The sequence below is a fragment of the Dipodomys spectabilis genome, unplaced genomic scaffold, assembly GCF_019054845.1.
Source record: "Dipodomys spectabilis isolate Male_0828 unplaced genomic scaffold, ASM1905484v1 ptg000299l, whole genome shotgun sequence".
NCBI lineage: Eukaryota > Metazoa > Chordata > Mammalia > Rodentia > Heteromyidae > Dipodomys > Dipodomys spectabilis.
In genome coordinates, this window is record NW_024870976.1 from 2,917,524 (window position 1) to 2,942,405 (window position 24,882).

At 63.5% G+C, this 24,882-nt stretch overlaps 1 protein-coding gene across 3 annotated transcripts in view; it reads left to right on the plus strand.

The window, feature by feature from the left end:
• The first annotated feature begins 226 nt into the window (after window positions 1-226).
• Window positions 227-24,882, plus strand: part of Acap3 (ArfGAP with coiled-coil, ankyrin repeat and PH domains 3) — a 31,145-nt gene continuing 6,489 nt past the window's right edge. The window contains exons 1-22 of one of the 3 annotated variants that reach the window (XM_042701975.1): window positions 227-345; window positions 3,704-3,761; window positions 4,802-4,921; window positions 5,148-5,201; window positions 6,027-6,085; window positions 7,126-7,309; window positions 7,813-7,857; window positions 7,937-8,032; window positions 8,112-8,186; window positions 8,553-8,564; window positions 10,991-11,103; window positions 11,198-11,249; window positions 11,464-11,564; window positions 11,635-11,746; window positions 12,019-12,227; window positions 12,312-12,381; window positions 12,947-13,041; window positions 13,118-13,320; window positions 13,528-13,635; window positions 14,218-14,316; window positions 14,412-14,641; window positions 14,777-14,886. In XM_042701975.1, the coding sequence (XP_042557909.1) occupies window positions 299-345; window positions 3,704-3,761; window positions 4,802-4,921; window positions 5,148-5,201; window positions 6,027-6,085; window positions 7,126-7,309; window positions 7,813-7,857; window positions 7,937-8,032; window positions 8,112-8,186; window positions 8,553-8,564; window positions 10,991-11,103; window positions 11,198-11,249; window positions 11,464-11,564; window positions 11,635-11,746; window positions 12,019-12,227; window positions 12,312-12,381; window positions 12,947-13,041; window positions 13,118-13,320; window positions 13,528-13,635; window positions 14,218-14,316; window positions 14,412-14,641; window positions 14,777-14,886 (2,252 nt within the window). In that variant the 5' untranslated portion in view covers window positions 227-298. Of the gene's footprint in view, window positions 346-3,703; window positions 3,762-4,801; window positions 4,922-4,992; window positions 5,028-5,147; window positions 5,202-6,026; window positions 6,086-7,125; window positions 7,310-7,812; window positions 7,858-7,936; window positions 8,033-8,111; window positions 8,187-8,552; window positions 8,565-10,990; window positions 11,104-11,197; window positions 11,250-11,463; window positions 11,565-11,634; window positions 11,747-12,018; window positions 12,228-12,311; window positions 12,382-12,946; window positions 13,042-13,117; window positions 13,321-13,527; window positions 13,636-14,217; window positions 14,317-14,411; window positions 14,642-14,776; window positions 14,887-24,882 lie in introns of those variants that run through there. The other 2 variants (XM_042701976.1, XM_042701977.1) reach the window with 2 other exon arrangements.

Consider the following 24,882-nt stretch of genomic DNA (forward strand, 5'->3'; position numbering starts at 1 on the left):
GGCGGTGACAGGCGGGGCGGGGCGGGGCGGACTTGGGCGACGCTCCCCGGCGGTGACAGGCGGGGCGGGGCGGACTTGGGCGACGCTCCCCGGCGGTGACAGGCGGGGCGGGGCGGACTTGGGCGACGCTCCCCGGCGGTGACAGGCGGGGCGGGGCGGGGCGGACTTGGGCGACGCTCCCCGGCGGTGACAGGCGGGGCGGCGCGCGGCGGCCTGGTTCCGGGACGCGCGGCCACCGGCCGGGGATGCCGCTCGGCGCGCCGCGTTCCTCGCCCGGTGACCGCAGCGCGCCGCCGCCATGACGGTGGAGTTCGAGGAGTGCATCAAGGACTCGCCGCGCTTCAGGTGCGCGGGGCGCGGGGCGGCTTTGTGCCCGCCGAGGGGCGGGGTGCGTGGCCGGCGGAGGCGCCGGCGCCCGGCGGAGGCGCCTGGACAAAGCCGCGGCCCCCGGCGCGCCGCGTCGCCCCGGTGCGGGCCCGGGCCCGGAACAAAAGGCGCCGGTGCCGCCGGCCACCTCGGGCGCGGGGCGCGGGGTCCGAGCGCCGGCCGCGCCCCCCCGGCGTGCGCCCCGCGCCGCCCGTCAGAGCCCCTCGCGGGCCCGCGGGCCGCTGTGGCCAGGCCCGGCCCGGAGCCGCGCGGCCGGCGCTCGGACCCCGCGCACGGGGACACCTGCACGCTGTGAGGAAGCGCGCGAGCCGCTCGCGTGGCGCCCGTGTGCGTGAGGGAGCGGGCGCGTGCGGGCTGCGCCGCCTCGGCAAGGCTGGGCCTGGTCGGCGCGGGGCCTGCGGGCTCCGAGCCTGGCCCGGACCCGGTGCCCGCGCAGCCTGCGGTGCGGGCCTGCGGCCTGCGGGCTCCGAGCCTGGCCCGGACCCGGTGCCCGCGCAGCCTGCCTGCGGCGCGGGCCTGCGGCCCTGGGCGCGCTGGCACGCTGCTAGGCACATGCCGGGTCCAGGCGTGTGCGCCAGCATCAGGGGCCGTAGGTGTGCCTACCCCTGGAGGCACACACCGTGCCGTGGCCGACGCATGTTTGTGCATGAGTGTGTCATTCCTCTGAACGGGAGATCTGGAGGCTGCTCTAGCAGTCCTGGAGCCAGCCCCTTGCAAAACCACAGGGAAGCAGCAAGGAAGCCTTCAGGAGTCTGGGGCTGGGCAGGTCAGGGTCACCCCCAGCAATGGCTCCGCGGCCTGGGCCGGGAGCTAGGGGTCTTCTGTTAGAGGTTCCAGACACCTTTTGTGATTTGGAGAAGGCGCCTCGGGAGCCCTGCCATCCCAGCCTGCTCGCAGGGATGAGGCCAGAGGTCTGTGCCAGGGACTTGGTCTGGGCCCTGGCCCTCCCAGGCAGCTTCAGCTCCTCCTCCTTTGCTGAGGGTCTGGGCGCCGCCAGCCAAACCCCATTGACTTCCCTTCCACAGCCAGCAGGGTGGACCTGTGGGGCTGCCGTAGGTGCGGCAGGGATTCCTGATGGGAGAGGTACCCTGGGAAAGCGGCCCCACAGGACCGGGCAAGGCTGACGTGAACTGCCCAGACGTGGCCTTGGGCCAGGGAGCCCACTTGGTGGTCTGGGGCAGGTGCTGGTTGGAAGGGTTTTGAGGTCCCCCGCCAACTCACTCTCAGGTGTCACTGAGGTTGTCACCTGGCCTGGCCTTGGAGCCCCTGGCGGGGGCTCATAGGAGGCTGTGGACATGGGCAGCCTGGGATGGGAGGGGTCCTACGCAGGGAGGGGTTGTGACCACCTCAGGAATGCCTCATAGCTCCAGAACTGCTGGGGGGGGGGGAGACGCTAGGGATGGGGCTGCCTGGCCTCCTCGGAGGGCCCTTCCCTGGGTGGGGCTTCAGATGCTGAGTCACAGCCTTGAAGGGGACCCTCCCACCCTGCGTGCGGCCCAGGCAATCCCAGGGCCGAGTGGAGGCTTCCCATTCCCCGCTGGGGTTCGTGCGTGCGTGCGTGCCTGCCCTCTGTGCTCTGCTCCACACCCACTCTGCCCCAGGGAGCACAGGTGCCAGCTCTGGTGCCACCCTGCCCTCGCTGCCTCTCAGGCCCCGGCTTTCCAGCCAGGCAGGGGCAGCAGCTCTCCTGCAGGCTGTCGGAGCTGCCCAGCCTGTTCAGAGAGCCAAGACGTTCCTACACCCTACTCCCCTAGGTGGAGGGTCTCCCACAGCTGTGGTAGCTACCTGCAAGTGGTATGGGCTAGGACCCTAGGTGACGGGCATTTCTCCTAAGCAGGGCAGGCTGGGATGGTACCCTGTGAGCATGGGCCAGCAGTGGTCCCAACAGATGCTGCAACTCTGTGTCCCTGCCCCCCTCTTCCAGAGCCCAGGGACTCCTTAGTCCCTCAAAACAGGTGAGGGCTGTCTAGAGCATTCATGTCCTAGCGGGGAGGGCACACATCCAGGACTCTTGAAGGTCCCTGGCTTGGACAGCCTTGCCAATTCCGTCCAGATCCTAATTAAAGAAAGCAACTGGACTCTGGTGGCTCACACCTGTGTTCCTAGCTATCCAGGAGGCTGAGATCTGGGGATTACAGGTTAAAGCCAACTGGGGCCAGAAAGTCCTTGAAACTCTTGTTAGCCACCAAAAATGCCAGAAGTGGAGCTGGCTCAAGTGGTAGAGCAGACAAAGCACAGAGACAGCACCCAGGCCCTGAGTTCAAGCACTAGGACCATCACCAAAGCAAACAAACACTATGGTCCCATGTAACTCTGAGAAGGCCCTCTCCCTTCCCACACAGAGATGGGGTGGTGAGGAACTACTAGGTCTTGTGGCCTCTCCTCACTGTCCCCCCAGACTTATCTCTAGAGGCCTGTACCCATTCCCAGGGGCCCTCATACTCCTTCAGACAGATGGGCTCAGCTTACCAGCTGAGCTAATTGTGCAGGGTGTGTGTGTGTGTGTGTATGTGTGGAGCCTGTCCCTGTTTCCTGACTTCCTGTTGGCAGAATAAGGGGGTCACGTGCTTGCTCCATCTGCCTCTGGCTTCCGGGGATTCTCCTGGCTTCTGGTGATGTCACCATTAACTCTTCCCTCTCCAAGGCAGCCCCATTGTCAGGCTGGCCTGGAGGGAGTGGGTTCTGAGGAAGCCTAGCCACCTCTCCTCTCCACAGTGCATTGTGCCTGTTGGCAGTCTAGGACAGCCTCTCACTGTTTTGGAGCCTGGTGGTCCGTTACCTGATGGCTCACACCAGGTCTATTCCAGGGTTCCCCGCATCAGGCCATGGCAGGCTGCATTAGGAGGAGGGGTGAAGGACAGACTTTTAGGGGCCAGGGGGGTCTAGGTGGGGTCTTCTGGGTCAACGTTCATCTCCAGAGAGAGGGGGGGCGACAGATGCTCTACCTGCCCTGGGTACCGGGGAGCTCTGACCCCTGCTGTGCGCAGGGGCTGAGGTCTGTTCTTAGACTGCAGTAGTCAGAGCCCAAAAGGGTCCCAGCTGACGTGCCCCCCACCCCCTCCGCCTGGGGTGTGACCCCTCCCTGGGGTGTGCTCCACCACCACCACCACCACCACCACCCCCTGCCTGGGGGTGCTGGTCTGAGGCTGGCTGGGTGGTTTCAGTCATGGCCTCCAGGCAGGGTGTTTGGGTCTCCTTCCTACTTCCTGGAGATCCCAGCCAGCAGCAGAGCCTCTCTGAGAACTCAAGGGGAGCGGAGGCTCTAGGCCTGAACGGCCAGCATAGATGGTCCACCCAACAACCATTCTTGTTGCAGGGCGACCATCGATGAGGTCGAAACCGATGTGGTGGAGATCGAGGCTAAACTGGACAAGGTCAGGCCAGGCTGGGGGGCGGGGTAGCTGAGGGTTCATCATTGTCTTGTCTGCCCCATTCCCAGACTAGACTTACGATGGCTAATGGCCCGACTTCCCATCAGCATCCGCCCACCTGGCTGTGTCAACACACGTGCCATGCACAGCGCCTGGGTTGGCACCATGTTCCTCTACCGGTGTCCTGCCCCATGTGATCCAAGGGCCACAGAACACAGTCGGCCCTGAGTCCCATCCCTCCAGGACGCAGTCGGCCCCCTGTCCCACCCCTCCAGGACGCAGTCGGCCCCCTGTCCCACCCCTCCAGGACGCAGTCGGCCCCCTGTCCCACCCCTCCAGGACGCGGTCGGCCCCCTGTCCCACCCCTCCAGGACGCGGTCGGCCCCCTGTCCCACCCCTCCAGGACGCGGTCGGCCCCCTGTCCCACCCCTCCAGGACGCGGTCGGCCCCCTGTCCCACCCCTCCAGGACGCGGTCGGCCCCCTGTCCCACCCCTCCAGGACGCGGTCGGCCCCCTGTCCCATCCCTCCAGGACGCGGTCGGCCCCCTGTCCCATCCCTCCAGGACGCGGTCGGCCCCCTGTCCCATCCCTCCAGGACGCGGTTGGCCCCCTGTCCCACCCCTCCAGGACGCGGTCGGTCCCCTGTCCCATTTCACCCAGGTAGCTGACCTCCGCTGGTGGCTGAAGGGCACAGCTGCTGGGGCCATGCTTTGTGTGACTGGTTAGAGGCCAAGGGGCGGGGGGGGGGGGGCAGGTGTCACAGCTGAGGGAGGCAGGAAGGCCAGCGTCCCTGAGCTCATGTAGAGAGCCCTCTAGCCTGTGACCCTTGCCCCCTCTCCTGCCTGCCTCTGGCTCTGAGGAGCGAGTTCCGGGCCTGTAGAAAGTCCTCTGCTGGCCACAGGGGTGTAGATGTGTCCTGGGTTCAGCTCGGGCTGCCCTTAGCCTGGTCTCCACATTGGGGCGATGGCTTCTCTGAGACCTGGCATTGAGTGGGTGTGAACTGCAGCCCCTGACCCTTCCCCGCCCCCTCCTTCCCTTCACAGCTGGTCAAGCTGTGCAGTGGTATGATTGAGGCCGGCAAGGCCTATGTCGCCACCAACAGGCTCTTTGTGAGTGGCATCCGCGACCTGTCCCAGCAGTGCCAGGGTGACGCCGTCATTTCGGTGAGGGGCCATTGGCTCGTGACCTCCATGTGGGCGTAGGGAAAGGGAGGCAGCTCCGGAGGACGCTCGGTCCTGGGAACCCGTGGGCATCTGTGCTCCTCCCCAGGTGCGGCTCTGTGTCCCCTGGGCAGGGAGGGTGCTTGTGGGTCCCGTGGGAATGCCAGCCACCCGGCCTGCTGCCCTGCTGGCACTGCCATCTCAGCACGCCTTCCCTACCTCTCCCCAGGAATGTCTGCAGAGGTTCGGAGACAGCCTGCAGGAGATGGTCAACTATCACACAGTAAGCCCCGTCAGACATGGGGTCCCCGCTCCCTTCTGAGCTTCCCCATGGCACCAGTCTGGAGAAGAGCTGGCCTCCTTTCAGGGCCTGACGATGGCAGCAGCCAGCAGGAAGGCTACTCTGCTCCCTCAGTCAGTGGGGTAGAGAGGCGTCCATGCTGTAGGATCCCAGCACCAAAGTGGACGGACACACAGGGCAGGCGAAGGCATTGGGGGGGGGGCACAGCCTGGAACCGGAGCCCCAGACTAAACACGGGCTCCACCCTTGTGAGGAAGTGCAGAAATAAACTAGATGAGTGAGGCTCCTCCTGGCAGCCTGCCAGTCCCGCCGGCCAGCCCTTCTCCCTGCAGGGGGTCTGATTCTGAGTGCTGCAGAGAAACCCCTCAGCACTCCCCACTCCCAAGCCGGGCCTGTGCTAGCCCCCTCCCTGACCCAGTCTGCTGCTGTGGGGCAGGGCAGGCAGTCTGGAGGTGGCCTGAGTGTACGGCCCTCTTGGACACTTGGAGGTGGAGCTTTACAAGAGTATTTGGTACCCTTGGCCTTTGGCTGGCCAAGGGCCAGATGAGCAGATGGCCACAGTTGTTGGCCCTGGGCACTACCCAGGATGGGGCGACTTCCTTGGCCCCCAGAGGCCAGAACTACCCTGGCCCCAAGAGGCTAGCTCCAAGTGCGAGACAAGCCATGGCGGCATGTTCTCTGCAGGGAGCTGGGTCTGGGCAGGACTGAGCGCCGCTCCCATAATGCCCAGCTAGGAATGTGGATGGGCGGGGCTTTGCCTTGAGAGCCCGTGGGGACCCCAGAGACCCCTCCCTGCCTCTGTCCCAGGTCCTGTTTGACCAGGCCCAGAGGTCTGTGCGGCAGCAGCTCCACAACTTCGTCAAAGAGTGAGCAGCCCGAACCCCTGCAGCACCCCAGGCCCCTGTGCCCGAACCCCTACAGCACCCCAGGCCCCTGTGCCCGAACCCCTGCAGCACCCCAGGCCCCTGTGCCCGAACCCCTGCAGCACCCCAGGCCCTTGTGCCCGGTACCGGGTGCAGCACCCCAGGCCCCTGTGCCCGGTACCGGGTGCAGCACCCCAGGCCCCTGTGCCGGGTACCGGGTGCAGCACCCCAGGCCCCTGTGCCGGGTACCGGGTACAGCACCCCAGGCTCCTGTGCCCGGTACCGGGTGCAGCACCCCAGGCCCCTGTGCCGGGTACCGGGTGCAGCACCCCAGGCTCCTGTGCCCGGGTACCGGGTGCAGCACCCCAGGCTCCTGTGCCCGGGTACCGGGTGCAGTACCCCAGTCCCCTGTGCCCGGTACCGGGTGCAGTACCCCAGGCCCCTGTGCCGGGTACCGGGTGCAGTACCCCAGGCCCCTGTACCCAGGTACCGGGTGCAGCACCCCAGGCCCCTGTGCCGGGTACCGGGTGCAGCACCCCAGGCCCCTGTACCCAGGTACCAGGTGCAACACCCCAGGCCCCTGTGCCCGAACCCCTGCAGCACCCCTGGCCCCTGTACCCGGGTACCGGGGGCGATGCGGGAGCCCTCTTTCTTCTCCAGCGTAGGGGAGGGGCCTGTCCAGGCGGCCCTTGGCCAAGCCCCAGGCTGTAGGGGGTTGGCAAGGGTAAGCACTGGGGGAAGGGGCAGGAACGGGTGGATGAGGAGAGTTCCAGCCCAGCATCCTTGTGTGGTGGAGGTACATACCCTACCCGTGTCAGGTGGCTATTGGACACATAGGTCTGAAGTTGGGGGTGGGGCTGGGGCCTGGGCTGGATTGATGGAGAAAGTAAGGTGAAGTCAGGGGGACCAGGAGAGGGGTTGCAGGGGTGGGTGGGGCGGGAACAGGGAGTCAAGGAAAAGAGGCCCTGCCCAGGAGCAGGCAGCAAGGCAAGCCGGATATCCGTGCATCCTCCAAGTCCTGCTCTGCGCTCACTGGCACGCAGGGATGTACGGAAGTTCAAAGAGACGAAGAAACAGTTTGACAAGGTGCGAGAGGACATGGAACTCTCCTTGGTGAGGAACGCGCAGGCCCCAAGGCACCGGCCCCATGAGGTGGAGGAGGCCACCGGCGCCCTGACCCTCACCCGGAAGTGCTTCCGTCACCTAGCCCTGGACTACGTGCTACAGGTCAGCCAGGGGCCGCGGACACAGCTGTGGGCATGGTGGGAGCTGGTGTGCCGGTCCAGGGCCTAGAGTGGGGCGAGAAGCAGGCAGAGGCTTCGACCTTGATCTGAGAGGCATTGGAAGTGAGGGTGTGGCTCAAGTAGCAGCGTGTCAGCCTTGAGTGAAAAAGCCAAGTGAGCACTTGAGGTCCTGAGTTCAGTCCCCAGTACCAGAAACAGGAAGGAAAGAGAGAAAGGAAGGAAGGAAGGAAAGAGAGAGAGAGAAAGGAAGGAAGGAAGGAAGGAAGGAAGGGAAAGAAAACATATCCTGGCATTGCCTAGATGGGACCTTAGCTCTGGACATGGGAAAGGACTCCTGGACCATGGGGTTGTGACTCTGGTATGGAGCAGAGTTGAGATGACCTGGGGTCTCAGAGCCACAACAGGCCCGTGGCTGGGCCGGCCAGGCCGGGTGGGCGCCTGGGCTCCGGCCCCACTGAGGCCTCACCTTTGCACCTCCTCTTGCAGATCAATGTCCTCCAGGCCAAGAAGAAGTTTGAGATCTTGGATTCTGTGAGTCCCTGAAGGGCAGTGGCTTCAGTGTGGCCTAGGTGGTGGGAGCCAGTCCTCACCCGCCCGTCTGTCCCTGCAGATGCTGTCCTTCATGCATGCCCAGTACAGCTTCTTCCAGCAGGGCCACAACCTGCTGCACCAGCTGGACCCCTACATGAAGAAGCTGGCGGCTGAGGTGAGCTGCAGATGTGGGAGGTGGGGGTCCCTGCAGGGTGGGCTTGGGAAGGGGATCTGCTGATACTCCCCACACACAGCTGGACCAGCTGGTGATTGACTGTGCTGTGGAGAAGCGGGAGATGGAGCGCAAGCACGCAGCCGTTCAGCAGCGGGTAAGGCTCTGCAGCCCTCGCTCCTGACTGGGGCCCGTCCTCCTAGGCCTGCCGCCACGCCACCGTGCTGGCTGAGCCCCCCCTCCCCGAAGGTGCGTTCAGAGGGAGAGGTCCCTGTCCTTAGAAGCCTCTTCCCGGGGGGCTGAGTGCATGGAGGGCTGGCTCTGGGAGTTGAGACCTCACTCCCTTCGAGGGCCTCTGTTCAGCTGTGGGACAGTGGCTTTTGTTGCCCATCGGGACAGAGGTTGGCTGTCAGGGGATAAGAGAGACTTTGGGAAGGGACGGAGTGGGGTGCTTTTGGGAGCTGGGGACAGAGCCAGCACTCACTAGCTCTCTCTCTCTCTCCCCAACCTGCCTGGGCCTCAGACATTGTTGCAGGTAAGAGCTGGACCTGGGGTGTGCACGTGGGGACAGTGGGGGACAGCGTGGGGACAGCGTGGGGTGTGCGCGTGGGGACAGCGTGGGGATAGCGTGGGGTGTGCACGTGGGGACAGTGTGGGGTGTGCACGTGGGGACAGCGTGGGGACAGCGTGGGGACAGCGTGGGGACAGCGTGGGGACAGCGTGGGGTGTGCACGTGGGGACAGCGTGGGGACAGCGTGGGGTGTGCGCATGGGGACAGCGTGGGGACAGCGTGGGGACAGGGTGGGGACAGCGTGGGGACAGCGTGGGGACAGCGTGGGGACAGCGTGGGGTGTGCGCGTGGGGACAGCGTGGGGACAGCGTGGGGTGTGCACGTGGGGACAGCGTGGGGTGTGCACGTGGGGACAGCGTGGGGACAGCGTGGGGACAGCGTGGGGACAGCGTGGGGTGTGCGCGTGGGGACAGCGTGGGGACAGCGTGGGGACAGCGTGGGGTGTGCGCGTGGGGACAGCGTGGGGACAGCGTGGGGTGTGCACGTGGGGACAGCGTGGGGTGTGCGCGTGGGGACAGCGTGGGGTGTGCGCGTGGGGACAGCGTGGGGACAGCGTGGGGACAGCGTGGAGACAGCGTGGGGACAGCGTGGGGACAGCGTGGGGTGTGCGCGTGGGGACAGCGTGGGGACAGCGTGGGGACAGCGTGGGGTGTGCGCGTGGGGACAGCGTGGGGACAGCGTGGGGACAGCGTGGGGACAGCGTGGGGTGTGCGCGTGGGGACAGCGTGGGGACAGCGTGGGGACAGCGTGGGGTGTGCACGTGGGGACAGCGTGGGGACAGCGTGGGGACAGCGTGGGGTGTGCGCGTGGGGACAGCGTGGGGACAGTGTGGGGTGTGCGCGTGGGGACAGCGTGGGGACAGTGTGGGGACAGTGTGGGGTGTGCGCGTGGGGACAGCGTGGGGACAGTGTGGGGTGTGCACGTGGGGACAGCGTGGGGTGTGCACGTGGGGACAGCGTGGGGACAGTGTGGGGTGTGCGCGTGGGGACAGCGTGGGGACAGCGTGGGGTGTGCGCGTGGGGACAGCGTGGGGTGTGCACGTGGGGACAGCGTGGGGTGTGCGCGTGGGGACAGCGTGGGGTGTGCGCGTGGGGACAGCGTGGGGTGTGCGCGTGGGGACAGCGTGGGGACAGCGTGGGGTGTGCACGTGGGGACAGCGTGGGGTGTGCGCGTGGGGACAGCGTGGGGACAGCGTGGGGTGTGCACGTGGGGACAGCGTGGGGACAGCGTGGGGACAGCGTGGGGACAGCGTGGGGTGTGCGCGTGGGGACAGCGTGGGGTGTGCACGTGGGGACAGCGTGGGGACAGCGTGGGGACAGCGTGGGGTGTGCACGTGGGGACAGCGTGGGGTGTGTGCGTGGGGACAGCGTGGGGTGTGCACGTGGGGACAGCGTGGGGACAGCGTGGGGACAGTGTGGGGTGTGTACGTGGGGACAGCATGGGGTGTGCATGTGGGGACAGCGTGGAGTGTGCACGTGGGGACAGCGTGGGGACAGCGTGGGGTGTGCACGTGGGGACAGCGTGGGGACAGCGTGGGGACAGTGTGGGGACAGCGTGGGGTGTGCGCGTGGGGACAGTGTGGGGACAGCGTGGGGTGTGCACGTGGGGACAGCGTGGGGTGTGCACGTGGGGACAGCGTGGGGACAGCGTGGGGTGTGCACGTGGGGACAGCGTGGGGTGTGCACGTGGGGACAGCGTGGGGACAGCGTGGGGTGTGCACGTGGGGACAGCGTGGGGTATGCGCGTGGGGACAGCGTGGGGTATGCGCGTGGGGACAGCGTGGGGACAGCGTTGGGACAGCGTGGGTTGTGCACGGGAGGGACGCAGTAAGACAGGCAGCATCCTGCTGGGGTACTTCAGCACCAAGGACACCTCCTCCAGAGCGCTGGCGGTGCTGAGGCACCTCTGGGCTAGTTGCTGGCACGGGCAGGGTGCAGGTGAGCCGCCCTGGCCCCCACAGGAGAGCGACAGCGGCAGCTGTGTCTTCCTGCCCCGGCCTGCCCAGAGCAGGTGGCCAGGCCTGTCCTGCTAGACAGCGAGGCACACAGGCGTCAGGACTGCCAGCCCCTGAATGGAGCTCTGTTGGGCAGCTGGAGCTCACCCAGCTGGCAGCAGACACGGGGCACTCAGGATGTGTGTGGGGTGGGGGAGCTTCCTTCCTGAGTGGAGCCTATTTGTCCCTGTAAGCTGGGGGTGGGGGCTAGAGCACAGGCCCAGCTGTGAACACTCGGGGTCTGCCGGCAAGGCCTTGTAAGGGCGTTCATTCTATCAGGACCCACTGTAGCTAGTAGAGGATCTCCTGTCTTAGCCTTTGGTCTTGGTGAGCCTGGGATGGCGGTGGCTTCTTCCAGAGATGGATACTTCCTGAGGCCTGGCTCTGTCCTTTCCAGGACTTCTCCTATGATGAGTCGAAAGTGGAGTTTGATGTGGATGCACCAAGTGGTGTGGTGATGGAGGGCTACCTCTTTAAAAGAGCCAGCAATGCCTTCAAGACATGGAATCGGTGAGGCCTTCCTTGGGAAGTGCTGAGAGCAGGCTGAGCTGAGAGCAGAGGGGACGAGGCTGGCTCTGACCCCTTATCCTCCACTCCCCCCCAGGCGCTGGTTCTCCATTCAGAACAGCCAACTGGTCTACCAGAAGAAGCTCAAGGTGTGCTGGGGAAACAAGGTTCCCTTGGCCAGAACCCTGCCCACCTGGACTCTGGGGGCTGGCTACTCGGCGGGTGTTGGCACAGGGCTGAGGACACTATGGGTACCAGAGTCTACGAGGCCAGGGAAATGGGGAGCTTGAACCTGCTTGCTTGGGCGTTGCACGAAAGTATAGTGCAGGGCTGAGTGTGCGGGCCCTGCGGCTTCCCTTGCAGGACGCGCTGACTGTGGTGGTAGATGACCTCCGCCTGTGCTCTGTGAAGCCCTGTGAGGACATCGAACGGAGGTTCTGCTTCGAGGTCGTGTCACCCACCAAGTGAGGAGGGCCCACCGGCGGCGGGGTGGGGGCCCTGGGCCTTCCCTGCCTGACCGGCCCCTCCCTCTAGGAGCTGCATGCTGCAGGCTGACTCTGAGAAGCTGCGGCAGGCCTGGGTTCAAGCAGTGCAGGCCAGCATTGCCTCTGCCTACCGGGAGAGCCCGGATAGCTGCTACAGTGAGGTGTGCCCACCCCGCCATCCCACACGCAAGGGCACACCCCAGTGTGCTTGTGAGGGCTCCTGCAGGCTGCACGCATGTGTTTGCAAGCAGCAGTGCATGTGTGTGGATAAGCAGGGTTGTGCTGCTTGAGCGTGTGTATGCACACATGCCTGGGCAGATGTACTCTTGTGGGACCCTGGCCTGTTCTGGCCGCTTGGGCTGGGCGGGGAGGACCTCCGGCCGGGGAGGGTGGAGCTCCTGAAGGGCTGAGCGGTCCTCACACCGCCCTCCAGAGGCTGGACCGCACAGCTTCCCCATCCACAAGCAGCATCGACTCCACCACGGACCCCCGGGAGCGTGGAGCCAAGGGGGAGAGCGTGCTGCAGCGCGTGCAGAGCGTGGCTGGCAACGGCCAGTGTGGTGACTGCGGCCAGCCAGACCCCCGCTGGGCCAGCATCAACCTGGGTGTGCTGCTGTGCATCGAGTGCTCAGGGATCCACAGGTGACCTCTGGCTCTGGGCCGGCGGGGTGGGGCTATGCCCGGGTGGAGTGGTGCCCCGACTCACCCTGTCCCCTTGCGGTCTAGGAGCCTGGGCGTGCACTGCTCCAAGGTGCGGTCCCTGACACTGGACTCCTGGGAGCCTGAGCTGTTAAAGGTGTGCAGCTTTTTGTGTTTTTCTTTTTTTTGGTCATGGCTTGAACTCTGGGCCTGGGCGCTGTCCCTGCGCTCTTCAGCTCAAGGCACATGCTCTACCACTTGAGCCACATTGCCACTTCTGGTTTTCTGGTAGTTAATTGGAGAAAGGAGTCTCACGGTGGCTGGGAAGGTGGCTCAGTGGTAGAGCGCTTGCCTTGCATGCATGAGGCCCTGGGTTCGATTTCTCAGCACCACATAAGCAGAAAATGCCAGAAGTGGCGCTGTGGCTCAAGTGGTAGAGCGCTAGCCTTGAGCTGAAGAGCTAAGGGATAGCACCCAGGCCCAGAGTTCAGGCCCCACGACAGACAAAAACAAAACAAAAGAAAAAAAAGAGTCTCATGGACTTTCCTGCCCAGGTTGGCTTTGAACAGCGATCCTCAGATCTCAGCCTCCTGAGTAGCTAGGATGACAGGCGTGAGCCACCGGCGCCCGTTAGGTGTGCAGTTCTTGAGGGCCCCAAGGCCCTGTGGGGTGGGAGCTGGGTGGGGAAGCCCGGATTGACGGCCACACCCTCTTCCCACCAGCTGATGTGTGAACTTGGAAATACCACCGTGAACCAGATCTATGAGGCCCAGTGCGAGGGCCTGGGCAGCAGGAAGCCCACAGCTAGCAGCCCCAGGTGAGATAAGCAGCAGCCTGGCCTGGCTGGGAAGCCCCAGCCTGCGGACACAGTCTCACCTCCACCCGTGGTCCAGACAGGACAAGGAGGCCTGGATCAAGGACAAATACGTGGAGAAGAAGTTTTTGCGGAAGCTGCCCACCGCGCCAGCCCGGGAAGCCCCAAGACGCTGGCGGGCACGCAAGTGCCAGCGCCCCAACAGCTCCCCTCACGCCCCCACCACCCGCCGCAAGGTCCGGCTGGAGCCCGTCCTGCCCTCCGTGGCTGCCCTGTCCTCAGGTGGGAGGACCGCTAGCGCTGCATTCTAGTTCACATGGCTGAGCACACGGGGCCAGGACCACTGCGGCTGGGAGGAGCCTCAAACCCTGGGTCCTGGTGTCGCAGGGCCTCAAGGGAGCTCTGCCTGGCTCCTAGCACCGCCCGGGGCATCCGCCTACCCAGGGCCTCAGTTTCCCCATCTGACCAGTGCTGCCCCCTCCCCCACAGCAGGCACATTGGAGCGCAAATTCCGCCGGGATTCACTGTTCTGCCCAGATGAGCTGGACTCTCTCTTCTCCTACTTTGACGCTGGGGCTGCTGGGGCTGGTCCCCGAAGTAAGTGTTTAAGGCGCCACCTCCTCCTGCCCCAGGGCTCTGCCCCCAGTCAGGGTGGCCAGAGGCGGGAAGAGGGAGGCTCCTGAGAGTGGACACCCTTGGAAAGCACTTGGTGTCCCACACGGGAGGAACCGGCTGCTGCTGGCATTGCAGGTCAGCTGGGCTGGGGAGGGCTCATTTGGACACTGGCAGGTCTAAGGCCAGAAGAGAAGCAGTGAGGGCCAGGAGAGATATGTGAAAATGTGAGTGTGAAGGTGTGTGCACACAGGTGTGTACGGATGACGGTGTGTGTGTGTGGGCGCTGCTGACCTGGCCCTAGGAGCGACAGCTCAGCATCTTCTTGCTGCCCGGGCAGTCTCCCCAGGGCTTGGCGAAGTCCTGACAGCTGGCTGTGGGCTGGGCCCATCCTGGTGTGCTGAGTGTGCACACTTGGTCACCTTTCCTGGGCAGGGCTGCCTCCTGCTACCCCGTGGGGGCTGGCCTACCCCCCATCTTCCCTGGAAGGTGAGTGGGGCTCCAGCTCTCCCCTAGCATTCTGAGAGGAGGCCAAACTCAGGACCCTCTTCCCCTACCGTCCTCCAGGTCTGAGCAGCGACAGTGGGCTGGGAGGCAGCTCTGACGGCAGCTCCGACGTCCTGGCCTTCGGCACGGGCTCTGTGGTGGACAGTGTCACTGAGGAGGGTGGGTGCCTGCCTCTTCACCTTTCAGCCCTTCCCCCCGACCCCCGACCCCCTCCCCTGCTGGAGGTCAGAGCTCCTGACCCTTCCACCCCGCAGGGGGCACCGAGGGCGTGGAGTCAGAGGAGTCCAGTGGGGAGGCAGAGGCGGAAGCAGAGGCCTGGCATCTGTCTGATGTACGTGAGCTTCACCCGGGTCTGCTGGCCCACCGAGCGGCACGTGCCCGCGATCTTCCTGCACTGGCCGCAGCATTGGCCCACGGGGCAGAGGTCAACTGGGTGGACACAGAGGACGAAGGCAAGACACCATTGGTGCAAGCAGTGCTAGGGGTGAGTGTAGGTGGCAGCTGTGTTATAACACTGCTGCGTGTTCATACCTGGGCGCCCCGACACTCGGGGCCGGAAGCAGGAGCAGGGGCCCTGCTGGGCACTATTCTGGCTTTGTCTGAGCTGCTCTGTCCCCAGGGCTCCCTAATTGTCTGTGAATTCCTTCTGCAAAATGGAGCTGATGTGAACCAAAGAGACAGCCTGGGCCGCGCACCCTTGCACCACGCCACGCTCCTAGGCCGAACCGGGTGAGTAACTTGTGCCCACCTCCCCTGTACCTACACTACTCCAGATGTCCTCACCCCCCCACCCCACAGCCAGGTCTGCCTGTTCCTCACACACCTCACACAGCCAGGTCTGCCTGTTCCTCACACACCTCACACAGCCAGGTCTGCCTGTTCCTCACACACCTCACACAGCCAGGTCTGCCTGTTCCTCACACACCTCACACAGCCAGGTCTGCCTGTTCCTCACACAGCCAGGTCTGCCTGTTCCTCACACACCTCCACCCCAGCCAGGTCTGCCTGTTCCTCACACACCTCACACAGCCAGGTCTGCCTGTTCCTCACACACCTCCACCCCAGCCAGGTCTGCCTGTTCCTCACACACCTCACACAGCCAGGTCTGCCTGTTCCTCACACACCTCACACAGCCAGGTCTGTCTGTTCCTCACCCCTACCCCAGCCAGGTCTGCCTGTTCCTCACACCCCCCCACCCACAGCCAGGTCTGCCTGTTCCTCACACACCTCACACAGCCAGGTCTGCCTGTTCCTCACACACCTCACACAGCCAGGTCTCCCTGTTCCTCACCCACCTCCACCCCAGCCACGTCTGCCTGTTCCTCACACACCTCACACAGCCAGGTCTGCCTGTTCCTCACACACCTCACACAGCCAGGTCTGCCTGTTCCTCACACACCTCACAAGGCAGGTCTGCCTGTTCCTCACACAGCCAGGTCTGCTTGTTCCTCACACACCTCCACCCCAGCCAGGTCTGCCTGTTCCTCACACACCTCACACAGCCAGGTCTGCCTGTTCCTCACACACCTCCACCCCAGCCAGGTCTGCCTGTTCCTCACACACCTCACACAGCCAGGTCTGCCTGTTCCTCACACACCTCACACAGCCAGGTCTGTCTGTTCCTCACCCCTACCCCAGCCAGGTCTGCCTGTTCCTCACACCCCCCCACCCACAGCCAGGTCTGCCTGTTCCTCACACACCTCACACAGCCAGGTCTGCCTGTTCCTCACACACCTCACACAGCCAGGTCTCCCTGTTCCTCACCCACCTCCACCCCAGCCACGTCTGCCTGTTCCTCACACACCTCACACAGCCAGGTCTGCCTGTTCCTCACACACCTCACACAGCGAGGTCTGCCTGTTCCTCACCCACCTCACACAGCCAGGTCTGCCTGTTCCTCACACACCTCACACAGCCAGGTCTGCCTGTTCCTCACACACCTCACACAGCCAGGTCTGCCTGTTCCTCACACAGCCAGGTCTGCCTGTTCCTCACACACCTCCACCCCAGCCAGGTCTGCCTGTTCCTCACACACCTCACACAGCCAGGTCTGCCTGTTCCTCACACACCTCCACCCCAGCCAGGTCTGCCTGTTCCTCACACACCTCACACAGCCAGGTCTGCCTGTTCCTCACACACCTCACACAGCCAGGTCTGTCTGTTCCTCACCCCTACCCCAGCCAGGTCTGCCTGTTCCTCACACCCCCCCACCCACAGCCAGGTCTGCCTGTTCCTCACACACCTCACACAGCCAGGTCTGCCTGTTCCTCACACACCTCACACAGCCAGGTCTCCCTGTTCCTCACCCACCTCCACCCCAGCCACGTCTGCCTGTTCCTCACACACCTCACACAGCCAGGTCTGCCTGTTCCTCACACAGCCAGGTCTGCCTGTTCCTCACATACCTCACACAGCCAGGTCTGTCTGTTCCTCACCCCTACCCCAGCCAGGTCTGCCTGTTCCTCACACCCCCCCACCCACAGCCAGGTCTGCCTGTTCCTCACACACCTCACACAGCCAGGTCTGCCTGTTCCTCACACACCTCACAAAGCCAGGTCTGCCTGTTCCTCACCCACCTCCACCCCAGCCAGGTCTGCCTGTTCCTCACACACTTCACACAGCCAGGTCTGCCTGTTCCTCACACACCTCCACCCCAGCCAGGTCTGCCTGTTCCTCACACACCTCACACAGCCAGGTCTGCCTGTTCCTTACACACCTCACACAGCCAGGTCTGCCTGTTCCTCACACACCTCACACAGCCAGGTCTGCCTGTTCCTCACACAGCCAGGTCTGCCTGTTCCTCACACACCTCACACAGCCAGGTCTGCCTGTTCCTCACACACCTCACACAGCCAGGTCTGCCTGTTCCTCACACAGCCAGGTCTGCCTGTTCCTCACACACCTCCACCCCAGCCAGGTCTGCCTGTTCCTCACACCCCCCCACCCACAGCCAGGTCTGCCTGTTCCTCACACACCTCACACAGCCAGGTCTGCCTGTTCCTCACACGCCTCACACAGCCAGGTCTGCCTGTTCCTCACACCCCCCCACCCACAGCCAGGTCTGCCTGTTCCTCACACACCTCCACCCCAGCCAGGTCTGCCTGTTCCTCACAGACCTCACACAGCCAGGTCTGCCTGTTCCTCACACACCTCACACAGCCAGGTGTGTCTGTTCCTCACACACCTCCACCCCAGCCAGGTCTGCCTGTTCCTCACACACCTCCCACAGCCAGGTCTGCCTGTTCCTCACACGCTTCACACAGCCAGGTCTGCCTGTTCCTCACACGCCTCACACAGCCAGGTCTGCCTGTTCCTCACACACCTCCACCCCAGCCAGGTCTGCCTGTTCCTCACACACCTCCACCCCAGCCAGGTCTGCCTGTTCCTCACACACCTCCACCCCAGCCAGGTCTGCCTGTTCCTCACACACCTCACCCCAGCCAGGTCTGCCTGTTCCTCACACACCTCACACAGCCAGGTCTGCCTGTTCCTCACACACCTCACACAGCCAGGTCTGCCTGTTCCTCACACACCTCACACAGCCAGGTCTGCCTGTTCCTCACACACCTCAAAGCCAGGTCTGCCTGTTCCTCACACACCTCACACAGCCAGGTCTGCCTGTTCCTCACACACTTCACACCGCCAGGTCTGCCTGTTCCTCACACACCTCACACAGCCAGGTCGGCCTATTCCTCACACACCTCCACCCCAGCCAGGTCTGCCTGTTCCTCATACCCCCCACCACAGCCAGGTCTGCCTGTTCCTCACACACCTCACACAGCCAGGTCTGCCTGTTCCTCACCCACCTCCACCCCAGCCAAGTCTGCCTGTTCCTCACACACCTCCACCCCAGCCAGGTCTGCCTGTTCCTCACACACCTCCACCCACAGCCAGGTCTGCCTGTTCCTCACACACCTCACACAGCCAGGTCTGCCTGTTCCTCACACACCTCACACAGCCAGGTCTGCCTGTTCCTCACCCACCTCCACCCCAGCCAGGTCTGCCTGTTCCTCACATACCTCCACCCCAGCCAGGTCTGCCTGTTCCTCACACACTTCACACAGCCAGGTCTGCCTGTTCCTCACACACCTCCACCCCAGCCACGTCTGCCTGTTCCTCACACACCTCACACAGCCAGGTCTGCCTGTTCCTCACACACCTCACACAGCCAGGTCTGCCTGTTCCTCACACACTTCCACCCACAGCCAGGTCTGCCTGTTCCTCACCCACCTCCACCCCAGCAAGGTCTACCTGTTCCTCACAAACCTCCACCCCAGCCAGGTCTGCCTGTTCCTCACACACTTCACACAGCCGGGTCTGCCTGTTCCTCACACACCTCACACAGCCAGGTCTGCCTGTTCCTCACACACTTCCACCCCAGCCAGGTCTGCCTGTTCCTCACACACATCACACAGCCAGGTCTGCCTGTTCCTCACCCCTACCCCAGCCAGGTCTGCCTGTTCCTCACACCCCCCCCCACCCACAGCCAGGTCTGCCTGTTCCTCACACACCTCCACCCCAGCCAGGTCTGCCTGTTCCTCACACACCTCCACCCCAGCCAGGTCTGCCTGTTCCTCACAGACCTCACACAGCCAGGTCTGCCTGTTCCTCACACACCTCACACAGCCAGGTGTGTCTGTTCCTCACACACCTCCACCCCAGCCAGGTCTGCCTGTTCCTCACACACCTCCCACAGCCAGGTCTGCCTGTTCCTCACACGCTTCACACAGCCAGGTCTGCCTGTTCCTCACACGCCTCACACAGCCAGGTCTGCCTGTTCCTCACACACCTCCACCCCAGCCAGGTCTGCCTGTTCCTCACACACCTCCACCCCAGCCAGGTCTGCCTGTTCCTCACACACCTCCACCCCAGCCAGGTCTGCCTGTTCCTCACACACCTCACCCCAGCCAGGTCTGCCTGTTCCTCACACACCTCACACAGCCAGGTCTGCCTGTTCCTCACACACCTCACACAGCCAGGTCTGCCTGTTCCTCACACACCTCACACAGCCAGGTCTGCCTGTTCCTCACACACCTCAAAGCCAGGTCTGCCTGTTCCTCACACACCTCACACAGCCAGGTCTGCCTGTTCCTCACACACTTCACACCGCCAGGTCTGCCTGTTCCTCACACACCTCACACAGCCAGGTCGGCCTATTCCTCACACACCTCCACCCCAGCCAGGTCTGCCTGTTCCTCATACCCCCCACCACAGCCAGGTCTGCCTGTTCCTCACACACCTCACACAGCCAGGTCTGCCTGTTCCTCACCCACCTCCACCCCAGCCAAGTCTGCCTGTTCCTCACACACCTCCACCCCAGCCAGGTCTGCCTGTTCCTCACACACCTCCACCCACAGCCAGGTCTGCCTGTTCCTCACACACCTCACACAGCCAGGTCTGCCTGTTCCTCACACACCTCACACAGCCAGGTCTGCCTGTTCCTCACCCACCTCCACCCCAGCCAGGTCTGCCTGTTCCTCACATACCTCCACCCCAGCCAGGTCTGCCTGTTCCTCACACACTTCACACAGCCAGGTCTGCCTGTTCCTCACACACCTCCACCCCAGCCACGTCTGCCTGTTCCTCACACACCTCACACAGCCAGGTCTGCCTGTTCCTCACACACCTCACACAGCCAGGTCTGCCTGTTCCTCACACACTTCCACCCACAGCCAGGTCTGCCTGTTCCTCACCCACCTCCACCCCAGCAAGGTCTACCTGTTCCTCACAAACCTCCACCCCAGCCAGGTCTGCCTGTTCCTCACACACTTCACACAGCCGGGTCTGCCTGTTCCTCACACACCTCACACAGCCAGGTCTGCCTGTTCCTCACACACTTCCACCCCAGCCAGGTCTGCCTGTTCCTCACACACATCACACAGCCAGGTCTGCCTGTTCCTCACCCCTACCCCAGCCAGGTCTGCCTGTTCCTCACACCCCCCCCCACCCACAGCCAGGTCTGCCTGTTCCTCACACACCTCCACCCCAGCCAGGTCTGCCTGTTCCTCACAGACCTCACACAGCCAGGTCTGCCTGTTCCTCACACACCTCACACAGCCAGGTGTGTCTGTTCCTCACACACCTCCACCCCAGCCAGGTCTGCCTGTTCCTCACACACCTCCCACAGCCAGGTCTGCCTGTTCCTCACACGATTCACACAGCCAGGTCTGCCTGTTCCTCACACGCCTCACACAGCCAGGTCTGCCTGTTCCTCACACACCTCCACCCCAGCCAGGTCTGCCTGTTCCTCACACACCTCCACCCCAGCCAGGTCTGCCTGTTCCTCACACACCTCCACCCCAGCCAGGTCTGCCTGTTCCTCACACACCTCACCACAGCCAGGTCTGCCTGTTCCTCACACACCTCACACAGCCAGGTCTGCCTGTTCCTCACACACCTCACACAGCCAGGTCTGCCTATTCCTCACACACCTCACACAGCCAGGTCTGCCTGTTCCTCACACACCTCAAAGCCAGGTCTGCCTGTTCCTCACACACCTCACACAGCCAGGTCTGCCTGTTCCTCACACACTTCACACCGCCAGGTCTGCCTGTTCCTCACACACCTCACACAGCCAGGTCGGCCTATTCCTCACACACCTCCACCCCAGCCAGGTCTGCCTGTTCCTCATACCCCCCACCACAGCCAGGTCTGCCTGTTCCTCACACACCTCACACAGCCAGGTCTGCCTGTTCCTCACCCACCTCCACCCCAGCCAAGTCTGCCTGTTCCTCACACACCTCCACCCCAGCCAGGTCTGCCTGTTCCTCACACACCTCCACCCACAGCCAGGTCTGCCTGTTCCTCACACACCTCACACAGCCAGGTCTGCCTGTTCCTCACACACCTCACACAGCCAGGTCTGCCTGTTCCTCACCCACCTCCACCCCAGCCAGGTCTGCCTGTTCCTCACATACCTCCACCCCAGCCAGGTCTGCCTGTTCCTCACACACTTCACACAGCCAGGTCTGCCTGTTCCTCACACACCTCCACCCCAGCCAGGTCTGCCTGTTCCTCACACACCTCACACAGCCAGGTCTGCCTGTTCCTCACACACCTCACACAGCCAGGTCTGCCTGTTCCTCACACACTTCCACCTCAGCCAGGTCTGCCTGTTCCTCACACACCTCCACCTCAGCCAGGTCTGCCTGTTCCTCACACACCTCCACCCCAGCCAGGTCTGCCTGTTCCTCACACACCTCACACAGCCAGGTCTGCCTGTTCCTCACACACCTCACACAGCCAGGTCTGCCTGTTCCTCACACACCTCACACAGCCAGGTCTGCCTGTTCCTCACACACTTCCACCCACAGCCAGGTCTGCCTGTTCCTCACCCACCTCCACCCCAGCAAGGTCTGCCTGTTCCTCACAAACCTCCACCCCAGCCAGGTCTCCCTGTTCCTCACACACCTCACACAGCCAGGTCTGCCTGTTCCTCACACACTTCACACAGCCAGGTCTGCCTGTTCCTCACACACTTCACACAGCCAGGTCTGCCTGTTCCTCACACACCTCCACCCCAGCCAGGTCTGCCTGTTCCTCACACACCTCCACCCCAGCCAGGTCTGCCTGTTCCTCACACACTTCCCACAGCCAGGTCTGCCTGTTCCTCACACACCTCACACAGCCAGGTCTGCCTGTTCCTCACACAGCTCACACAGCCAGGTCTGCCTGTTCCTCAAACACCTCCACCCCAGCCAGGTCTGCCTGTTCCTCACACACCTCACACAGCCAGGTCTGCCTGTTCCTCACACACTTCCACCTCATCCAGGTCTGCCTGTTCCTCACACACCTCCACCTCAGCCAGGTCTGCCTGTTCCTCACACACCTCCACCCCAGCCAGGTCTGCCTGTTCCTCACACACCTCACACAGCCAGGTCTGCCTGTTCCTCACACACCTCACACAGCCAGGTCTGCCTGTTCCTCACACACCTCCACCCCAGCCAGGTCTGCCTGTTCCTCACACACTTCCACCCACAGCCAGGTCTGCCTGTTCCTCACCCACCTCCACCCCAGCAAGGTCTGCCTGTTCCTCACAAACCTCCACCCCAGCCAGGTCTCCCTGTTCCTCACACACCTCACACAGCCAGGTCTGCCTGTTCCTCACACACTTCACACAGCCAGGTCTGCCTGTTCCTCACACACTTCACACAGCCAGGTCTGCCTCTTCCTCACACACCTCCACCCCAGCCAGGTCTGCCTGTTCCTCACACACCTCCACCCCAGCCAGGTCTGCCTGTTCCTCACACACTTCACACAGCCAGGTCTGCCTGTTCCTCACACACCTCACACAGCCAGGTCTGCCTGTTCCTCACACACCTCCACCCCAGCCAGGTCTGCCTGTTCCTCACACACCTCACACAGCCAGGTCTGCCTGTTCCTCACCCCTACCCCAGCCAGGTCTGCCTGTTCCTCACCCCCCCCCCACCCACAGCCAGGTCTGCCTGTTCCTCACACACCTCCACCCCAGCCAGGTCTGCCTGTTCCTCACACACCTCACACAGCCAGGTCTGCCTGTTCCTCACACACCTCACACAGCCAGGTCTGCCTGTTCCTCACACAGCCAGGTCTACCTGGTCCTCACACACCTCCACCCCAGCCAGGTCTCCCTGTTCCTAAGACACCTCACACAGCCAGGTCTGCCTGTTCCTCACACACCTCCACCCCAGCCAGGTCTGCCTGTTCCTCACACACCTCACACAGCCAGGTCTGCCTGTTCCTTACACACCTCACACAGCCAGGTTTGCCTGTTCCTCACACACCTCACACAGCCAGGTCTGCCTGTTCCTCACACAGCCAGGTCTGCCTGTTCCTCACACACCTCCACCCCAGCCAGGTCTGCCTGTTCCTCACACCCCCCCACCCACAGCCAGGTCTGCCTGTTCCTCACACACCTCACACAGCCAGGTCTGCCTGTTCCTCACACGCCTCACACAGCCAGGTCTGCCTGTTCCTCACACCCCCCCACCCACAGCCAGGTCTGCCTGTTCCTCACACACCTCCACCCCAGCCAGGTCTGCCTGTTCCTCACAGACCTCACACAGCCAGGTCTGCCTGTTCCTCACACACCTCACACAGCCAGGTGTGTCTGTTCCTCACACACCTCCACCCCAGCCAGGTCTGCCTGTTCCTCACACACCTCCCACAGCCAGGTCTGCCTGTTCCTCACACGCTTCACACAGCCAGGTCTGCCTGTTCCTCACACGCCTCACACAGCCAGGTCTGCCTGTTCCTCACACACCTCCACCCCAGCCAGGTCTGCCTGTTCCTCACACACCTCCACCCCAGCCAGGTCTGCCTGTTCCTCACACACCTCCACCCCAGCCAGGTCTGCCTGTTCCTCACACACCTCACCCCAGCCAGGTCTGCCTGTTCCTCACACACCTCACACAGCCAGGTCTGCCTGTTCCTCACACACCTCACACAGCCAGGTCTGCCTGTTCCTCACACACCTCACACAGCCAGGTCTGCCTGTTCCTCACACACCTCACAGCCAGGTCTGCCTGTTCCTCACACACCTCACACAGCCAGGTCTGCCTGTTCCTCACACACTTCACACCGCCAGGTCTGCCTGTTCCTCACACACCTCACACAGCCAGGTCGGCCTATTCCTCACACACCTCCACCCCAGCCAGGTCTGCCTGTTCCTCATACCCCCCACCACAGCCAGGTCTGCCTGTTCCTCACACACCTCACACAGCCAGGTCTGCCTGTTCCTCACCCACCTCCACCCCAGCCAGGTCTGCCTGTTCCTCACACACCTCCACCCCAGCCAGGTCTGCCTGTTCCTCACACACCTCCACCCACAGCCAGGTCTGCCTGTTCCTCACACACCTCCACCCCAGCCAGGTCTGCCTGTTCCTCACACACCTCCACCCACAGCCAGGTCTGCCTGTTCCTCACACACCTCACACAGCCAGGTCTGCCTGTTCCTCACACACCTCACACAGCCAGGTCTGCCTGTTCCTCACCCACCTCCACCCCAGCCAGGTCTGCCTGTTCCTCACATACCTCCACCCCAGCCAGGTCTGCCTGTTCCTCACACACTTCACACAGCCAGGTCTGCCTGTTCCTCACACACCTCCACCCCAGCCAGGTCTGCCTGTTCCTCACACACCTCACACAGCCAGGTCTGCCTGTTCCTCACACACCTCACACAGCCAGGTCTGCCTGTTCCTCACACACTTCCACCTCAGCCAGGTCTGCCTGTTCCTCACACACCTCCACCTCAGCCAGGTCTGCCTGTTCCTCACACACCTCCACCCCAGCCAGGTCTGCCTGTTCCTCACACACCTCACACAGCCAGGTCTGCCTGTTCCTCACACACCTCCACCCCAGCCAGGTCTGCCTGTTCCTCACACACCTCACACAGCCAGGTCTGCCTGTTCCTCACACACCTCACACAGCCAGGTCTGCCTGTTCCTCACCCACCTCCACCCCAGCCACGTCTGCCTGTTCCTCACACACCTCCACCCCAACCAGGTCTGCCTGTTCCTCACACACTTCCCACAGCCAGGTCTGCCTGTTCCTCACACACCTCACACAGTCAGGTCTGCCTGTTCCTCACACACCTCACACAGCCAGGTCTGCCTGTTCCTCAAACACCTCCACCCCAGCCAGGTCTGCCTGTTCCTCACACACCTCACACAGCCAGGTCTGCCTGTTCCTCACATACTTCCACCTCATCCAGGTCTGCCTGTTCCTCACACACCTCCACCTCAGCCA